General features: G+C 59.3%; 1 protein-coding gene across 9 annotated transcripts in view; it reads right to left on the bottom strand.

Moving 5' to 3' along the window:
* Nucleotides 1-8,248, bottom strand: part of SHANK2 (SH3 and multiple ankyrin repeat domains 2) — a 453,945-nt gene that overhangs the window by 171,288 nt on the left and 274,409 nt on the right. For all 9 annotated transcript variants that reach the window (XM_059399020.1, XM_059399024.1, XM_059399027.1 and 6 more), the window contains one exon: nt 4,680-4,755. In XM_059399020.1, the coding sequence (XP_059255003.1) occupies nt 4,680-4,755 (76 nt within the window). The remainder of the gene's footprint in view (nt 1-4,679; nt 4,756-8,248) is intronic.

Raw genomic sequence — 8,248 nt, 5'->3', positions numbered from 1 at the left:
GGATGGCTGGTTGGGTGGGTAGACAGACGAATGGGGTGGACTCCGCCTAGAGTGAGAGCCTGGGGCCTCCCCTTCCTCTCCCAGGTAGGCTTCTGGATGCCCTGCACTCATGAGGTTGGAGATCTGATTTAAAGCTAATGGAAACTTGATTCTCTCGGACCCTGTGTTGAGGAATGTTTTTAAAACCAACACTGAAATATTTGTAGGGTTCTGTGTAGAAACAGCCCCAGGTTCTCTGCTCTCTGACCTTGGTCGTGTGCCCACATTTCTAGACGCTTCCATCATGTGCAGGTTGGGTGGGTGGAGGGGAATCCTGAGGGGAGACTCAGCCATAGTAACCGGACACATTCAACAATCCATGGGTGTGTTTTGGTCAGACCACTCCTCAGCTCTGCGACTGAGCAAAGCTTTTGACACAAGAGAGGGTGGGGATGGAGAACTGCCTCCTGTTAGATTCAGAAACTGTCTACACTGAGTCTCGCTTCCTCCTGTGTGGTCTTTAATGACCCTTGCATCCGCAGCGGCCCTGCCTCCATCGTGAGCTGCCCCCCAGACTGTCGCCCCTCCCCCACCCCCCGGCCTATCCTGGGTAAGTGGCCCGGGTGCTGGCACGCCACCCAGGTCTCTGTGGCTCGCCAGGCTGCGTCTGGCAGGAATTCTGAAGTGGGCTGACGAATGGCTGGTCCACGCAGTAGCACGTGCGCCCTCGGCCAGGACCCAGCCTCACCCCAACACCCGCTCAAGAGCCACACACAGTCCCACCAGCCACCTGGGCCGTGATGGCGGGTGGCGCCACGTGTTCTCTCGCCCCTGCTGAGTGCGCTGTCCAGAAGGGGTCTGTGCTGGGAGGCGGTGGCTGATCCCTGCACCCTGTGTGGAAAAGCCCAGATGCCATAACCCGGGTAACATCAGCATCCATCCGCCCGACACCCCAGCAGGCCGTGGTTCGGTCTCGGCCCTTCTCCCCCAAATCCAGCCCTGTTCCATGGCTGGCCCTGGGCAATCACACCTTCACTGTGGGACGGAGGGGGCTGTGGGCACGGGTCCCGTACTGCAGGCCACCGGGCCTCACACGCCGGCGCAGGCCCCCGTGTGGCCGAGGGGTGGGTCCTTAGTGTCACCTTCCTTCCTCCAGCGCACCGTTCTCCTGTGAAGCGGCAATGACACCCACTTCCAGGGTCCCTGGAGGGTAAGCAGGCAGCCGGGATCAAAGCAATGTGTGTCGGGCACACAGCGGGAGGCTCGTAAACGGCGCTGTGATTCCTCTCATCTCCTGGGCAGTGGGAGCCCGCAGCGTGTCTGACTCCCCGCCCTGGGAAAGTGGGGGGCACTCCTGAGCCACAGTCAAGGCCAGAGCTTTTCTCATTTGCTTAGAAGCTGCCCCTTGACCTGGATGTGGCTGGATGTCCCTCTTCTCTGTGGTCCCAGGCCCTGGTACCAAACCAGTGGTCGGGAACCTATGAAGCCGAAGTCTTCATCTGGGCACCAAATCACAGGGAGGCAGAGCCGGCAGTGATCGCCCAGGTCACCCGTCCAACTTTCTAAGACATTCTGGCAAAAGAACGCCCAGACTGCTTGGCTCCCTGCAATGACGGGGAACTCATCCCCTCTCGAGAGAAGTCTGTTCCCTCTCTGAAGAGTAACAATGGTTCTTCCCTCCTTCCATGGGCCCAAACAGCCACGCCTGGCCCCGGTGCATTCTGGTCTTGCCACATGGCAGGCAACCCGGCCAGCCCGGCCCCGTGGTCTTCTCTTTCCCTGGCTCCCAATCAGCTCAGGCCCTTCCACAGTTCCTCTGTGCAGAAGCTGCCTGTTTCCAATGCTGAGGGTTTGTGCAACACCCAGCTTCATGCACACGGATGGACCCTGGGCAGCCTGGGGCAGCTCTCTGCTGGCAACCGATCTCGGGGGGCGAGAGCTCTGCCTAAAGCCACAGCCTGCGGGCGGGCCGTGCGGTCACGGGCTCTTCCCCAGAAGCCCCACTCCCAGGCTGGATGGCCTTCCACGTAACCATGGCGACAGCTCAGGGCCTCCTCAGGGCCTCGGGCGCACCCTCCTTCCTAGAACGGAAGCAAAGCACGACAGGCTCACTGGCAGTGACCACGTGGTGCGGGTCCGCTCTGCCAGGCAGCCTCCTGCTGCTGCGGAAACCCCTCATCTGACCCTAACAGAGACACGTCAGGAGAAGCCCGGGTCAGGTACGGCTCCCTGGAAGCCCCTGGGCGTTCTCTTTGTTGGTCCTGCTGGTGCCAAGCCAAGATCGCCCGCTTGAACGTTCAAAGTCAGAAAGCCGGCCATGTTTGCAAGATCTGGAAAGTCGGCCACGCCCCTTAGGAGGGGACAACCCAGCCCCTCTGCTGGGCCTGGGATTCCTATCCTAACACCTCTTGTGGGTGACAGAGGGGTGGCTGGGAGGGGGCAGCACTAATAGCCGTTCCACGGCTACACAGACACCCAGAGAGCTGGAAAGCAGCCCTCGTGGGAGGATGCCCGCAGCAGCTTCATTCGCAGGAGCCAAAAGGTGGAAGCCACCCAGACACCCCCCCACGGAGGAACGGGCAAGCGAAACCTGGCCGACACAGCCGACGGAATATTCTCCCTCCTTAAAAAGGCAGGACACTCTGACACCGGCTACCACATGGACGGACCCAGAGGATGCCGTGCGGATGAGATAGACTGGTCACAGGAAACATCAGTGCCGTGTAATTCCACTTCTATGAGGGCCCCGGGGTCATGAGATTCAGAGAGAGAGTGGACGGTGGGCACTGGGGCTGGCGGAGGGATGGGGGTTGGTGTCGCAGGGGAACAGAGGTGGGCAGGGGGTGCTGGGGCCAGCGGAGGGCTGAGGGTCGGTGTCTCAGGGGGATAGAGGGTGGACGGTGGGTGCCGGGGCTGGGGGAGAGATGGGGGGTGGTGTCTCAGGGGGACAGAGTGGATGGTGGGTACCGGGCCAGGGGAGGGACGGGAGTCGGCGTCTCGGGGGGACAGAGTGTGGACGGTGGGCACCGGAGCCGGTGGAGGGCTGGGGTCAGTGTCTCAGGGGGACAGAGAGTGGCTGGGGTGCTCTGGGGCGGGGGGGGGGGGGGGGGGGGGGGGCGCGGGGGGACAGAGATGCGGTCGGGGAAGAGGGAAGGTTCGGGGGACGGGGGGGGGGGGGCAGCCGCAGAGCTACGTGAATGTACCTAATGGCACAGACCTGTGCCCCTTAAAATGGTCGAGATGGTAAATTGTACGTATGTACTTTATTACAATAAAAAGTTGAGATAAAAGGAGGTGCTGATACCTGCTAAAAATGGATGAACCTTGTAGCCATGATTCTAAGTAAAGAAGCTACACATGGAGGGTCTCGTGTCGCTTGACTCCATTTCCATGAAACGCGCAGGGAGCCGGCTGGTGGTTTGGGGCCGGGGCAGCCAGCATGGGCAGGCCTGCCGAACAGCTGGGAGCTCTGGGAGCTCCCTTTCGGGTGGACGGAAGCGATCTGGAGCTAGACCGCGGCCGGTTCCCCAGTACGTGAAGGCACCAGCATCACCACTGCGCAGCTGGAAATGGCAATTAGGTGACGTGAATTTTAGCTCAGGAGAAGCAGACGAAGGCGGGCAGGCTGGGTCCCTCTCAGGCAGCCGAGAGCGAGGAGACGGCGTGGGCTGCTCACCACAGACTGGGGGGGCCCGGGGCGGGGGGCAGAGGGTCCAGACCCTGCCCCAGCCCCAGCCTAATGGAGGAGATGGTTTGGTGGGCTTCCCAGAAGGGGCCCCAGGGACGGCCGCCAGCAGGGCTGGGAGCGGGACCTTCCCTTTCCGACGGGTCACACAGCCGGCGTCTCCTCCCTTTCCCGGCGTCGCAAACTAACTCTCACCGAAGCCACCATCCACTAAGGCTCCTTCTCCACACCATTCTGGCCCCCGGAGGGGGACTCGTGTTTATGACAGAAACAGGGGGTAGAGGAACTCGGAGCACGAGGACAGTACGGGCCTGAGAGGCGGAAGTGGCAGCAGGGACACTGGCTGGAAGTGCAGCTCGTTTCTGAGCTGTCCGTCCCTCGCCCTGCCTCGGGCTGTCTGGGAGTTACAAGGAGGAGGCATGAGAGACCCGAGCACGACGTGTGCATCTGTAGTCTGCGGGGAAGCTGGAGCCTGTGCCCCGTGTCGCATCACCAAAGGTACGTGGCTCTCCGCGTGCACCGAACAAGCCCCCTTTGGAGCGGCAGCCCACCGGCAAGCCCGCCGCGCTCAACGGCCCCACCGGCTTGGTGCCACGCCTTTCACGGGCGAGGAGCCTTTCCGTACACAGACTTCAACATGGACGCAGAAGGAAGAGGGAAAATGCAGATGACAGGGAACCCCAGAGCCCCGGCATCCTGAAGATTCACACGGCCAGATGCTGTCATCTCTGACGTCTGCGCTGCTCCCCGCCCCCACACCAGGCCCGGTCTTCCCGCTCCGGGGCGGCCCCCAGGGACGCTCCAGCCCAACCCCAAACCCCGGGCAGTGCAGAGACCGCACCTCGGGCAGGTTCTCTGGAAGACGGTGGCTTCGGTAACATGGCCCATGTGCAGGGGGTCACGGTGGCCACAGCAAGCGAAATAGCCCGGGGGGTCCGAGGGCTCCACGCGAGGGGGCCCAGTGCTTTCGCGGTGCATCTGAGCTCCTCTGCCCAGAGAAAGAGCCTCGTCTTACCTGGTGGCATCGAAGCTGTCGTAGGAGCCGACCGTGTAGTGCCGGAAGAGCTTCTTGCTGCGGTCCGCGCGGGTTTCTGTCCAGAGAGGGAAGAGAAACACCGTTTAGAAAAGTCACGGTCCCCAGACGCAGAAACCCAGCGAGGCCGGCCGGGCCTCTCATTGCTCTGACCTATGAAGCACGAGACCCGCTCTCCGGGGAAAGACCTGGGGGAGGAGAGGACTCGTCCTGGGAGCCCTGACTGTGAGGAAGGCCTGTGAACCTCAGGGCCGGCTTCTGGATGGAGGCAGAGTCCTGGGTCTGGGAGGGAGCGGGGGGACTCTCTGCAAAGAAGACAGCCCCGTGCTGTAAGCCGGAAGGGCAGCGAGACTTTGGCACAGGGAACTTTCCAGAAAGGTATTTTCAAGTGCTGCCAGGCCTCCCAGCAAACCCGAAGACGGCTGCTTTCGGGAGAAGGCTTATTGTTCCTTTTCCGGTGAGAGCTGCTTTTCCTAGAGAACAAACAAACAAACTAAGCCCAGAAGGTGATTCACGTTCCTAAGGAAGCCCCCGCCGGCTTCTCTTACTCCGTGGGGCTGGACAGAAACCTGACGGGATGAGACACGAGCGCCACGACTGCACTGAGTGGGCGGCTCAGGGCCGGAGGGAGAGACCCACTGCCAGGTGAGTACAAGGAACTCAGAGGCTCCGTGATTCACTGCCCAGGTATGTCCTGGACCGCTGGCTTCCTAACCCCGCAAACACGGAGGGACCACGCAGCTGGCTTCAGGAATACAGCTCAAAACCTCACGGAACTTCTTTAACCCTTTCTGTGCTCAATCCACATACCCAGGTGACCGTGCTTGTATCCAAAGCCCCAAACACACAATTTTGGCTCAAAAGTGAGCACACACAAGCACACTGAGAAGGTCAGCACAGTCTTCGTAGGCTCCTTTTATGCCGGGAGGCAGCTAGTTCAACAAAGACGCACGCTCGCTTGCTATGCTAGTATGGAGTTGCCTTTGGGGGATGGGAGGAGTGGATTCCAACCCAGGACTACGTTTCCCAGCTCCCCTTGCACCCTGGCAAAGTCACATGGCCACTTCCCACCAATGGAATGTGAGCCATGGAATGGAAGATTCCATTGCGAGGATGGGGGGTGCTCATCCAAGCTTGGCTGCTGTGGAAGTCAGTGTGCTCCCCTACCCTCTCTGCAGCTCTGCCCAGCTCAGAGCTAGGATTCCTGGGCCTGACCGGATGGAGGAACCCTCTAGGGTTCCCACAAGATGCCCTGGTCTCTGCATGTGCAACTGTTGAAGGGAGCAACAATTCTATTCCTCATGTTACCCGTGAGGGACTCACTGGTGCGGCAGTTAACGCTGTCTGCACAGATGGGCAGGCCGGGCCCTCTGCGACCTGACCCCCCCCCCCCCCAGGCTTCCCACCCCTTTCCCATTGCTAACACCGACACTCCAACAATACAAAGTGTCTGATTCTGTGAACAGCAGCGTCATCGTCACCATTGTCATTGCAAACACTAATTGAGCGCTTACTGTATACTAGGCCCTATTCCAAGTGCTGTTCCTGTATTCCCTTCCTGGGCCCTCAGGACCCCCACAGAGGGGATGTGCATGGCTTTGCAGGCTCGATCACATCCAGCCACCTCTCCCGTCCCCCAGCCCTGCTCGGGACCCTGGGGTCCCCCAGCCCTGCTCGGGACCCTGGGGTCCCCCAGCCCTGCTCGGGACCCTGGGGTTCCCCCTCCCCGCTCCGCCCCGTGGAGCTGGCCTCCCTCTCTCTGCGCTCCATGTATCTCTCCTGTATCATCATAAACATTTACGGAGTCATTCCCGTGTGCTACGGTCTGGTCATCTGGGCTCAGCCACTCAGTGGTCACAGCAGCCCAGCGAGCGAGGTGGCACCATGCCCGTTTTAAGGATGGAGATGGTAAAGCCAAGGCAAAGTCACACATTCATTATGTGGCAGGGCCAGGATGAGTGCCCCGGCTGGCGGATGGGCAGGCTCAAGCCCAGACCACCAGACCCCACTAGCTGACCCCTGGAGGGGCTCCAAGTCTCCATGCTCTCCACAGTGCCCAGGAGTGGGGGCTGGCCTCTTTGTACCACACCACACCCCCATGCCTAACCCCTGGTAGATACTCAGTGCCAGTGCTTGTCCACTTCATCCAAGTGGCCTACTGTATAATTAGTAAAGAAAACACACCACACACCATTGGAGTAGCCTGAGTACACGGGGCCCTCGCTGTGCTGGGAAGTGGTCCAGCCAAGCTGCACACACCCCATCTGTGTCTGGCACCTGGACAAAATGGGACAAGCTGTTTTGTGCACTCCTGCCCTCCTCCCTGGCTTCTGTAGTGTGCATACGTGCCATTCGAGTCATTTCTTAAGTCCATGGGGACACGGGTCCTGTGCCCCACGGGCAGGAACTAGGAGACTCATAGGGGGTGGGGCCTTAGCTCTGCTCTCCAGAGCCCAGAATCCCGGGGATGCGGTGAAGACGGAGCCTGAGGATGTGGACCTTCTGTGATCCGGGCTAAGGACGTCAGCAGTTGGATGACTGTGGAGGAAGGACACGGGCCAGGCCATGCATCTGGCCAGCTCAGCCCTGTGGCTTCTGCGTGGGGCCCCATATGTGCCAGGCCCTGAAGGGATACGTAAGATTTGAACCTCACTGTGTTATGGAGAGTAGCTCACAAAGCCCCTGAGCCACTGTGGGGACTGTCTGGAAGCTGATCTTAGCACCGTTAGTTACCTCACTCGCTTAAGCCCTCTGTAGGCAGCTCTGTGCTGGTTGTCTGGGCAAGTGCTGGGCACGGAGACCTGACTGGCACAGGCCTCTGGCTAGAGTCAGAGGCTGTGGGTTCCAGCAGCAGAGAGAGTGTGCAGCGAATGTGTGTGCGTGTGTGTGTCTGTATGTGCGTGTTTCAGGAAGGGAACCATTTCTAGGCAAGGTCAGTCAGCCAGTGGTTCCCAGACTTGGGGATTTCACGGACCAATAAAATTTAAACAAAAGAGGGTAGAATGTAGACTGACATAAATTTACCAAGTATTTCTTTCGGCCCAGTAAAAACACTGAAAACAGGAAGATTCCCTTCTGTCCCCTCAATGATCTTATTAGACAAAGGAGACCTATAGAAGGACCTGCTTTATGAAAACCTCCCACAGCACAGGTTTTTCCTATCCTCAGGCTCCTGGACACAGTCACACCTCTGCTCTCAGATACGGCCCCGAAGATCAGGGAAGAGGGACAGAGGGACATATCATAGCCACCATCACCATGATCACCACCATCTCCTTCATCACATCACCATCACTTTTATCACCACCACAATCATCATCTCCATCATCACCGTCACCATCACAATCACCATCATCATTATCACCATCAACATCACCACCATCATCATTATCACCATCAACATCACCACTGATGGTGGTCAGTGGTGACCACCATCACCATCATCATCATCACCACTACCACCAACACCACCATCACCATCAGCATCAACACCATCACCACCACAATCATCATCTCCATCATCACCGTCACCATCACAATCACCATCATCA

Source organism: Mustela nigripes, chromosome 1 (assembly GCF_022355385.1).
Source record: "Mustela nigripes isolate SB6536 chromosome 1, MUSNIG.SB6536, whole genome shotgun sequence".
Classification (NCBI taxonomy): Eukaryota; Metazoa; Chordata; class Mammalia; order Carnivora; family Mustelidae; genus Mustela; species Mustela nigripes.
The sequence above is the reverse complement of the archived record's forward strand: the minus strand, read 5'-3'. Positions and strand labels throughout refer to the sequence as shown.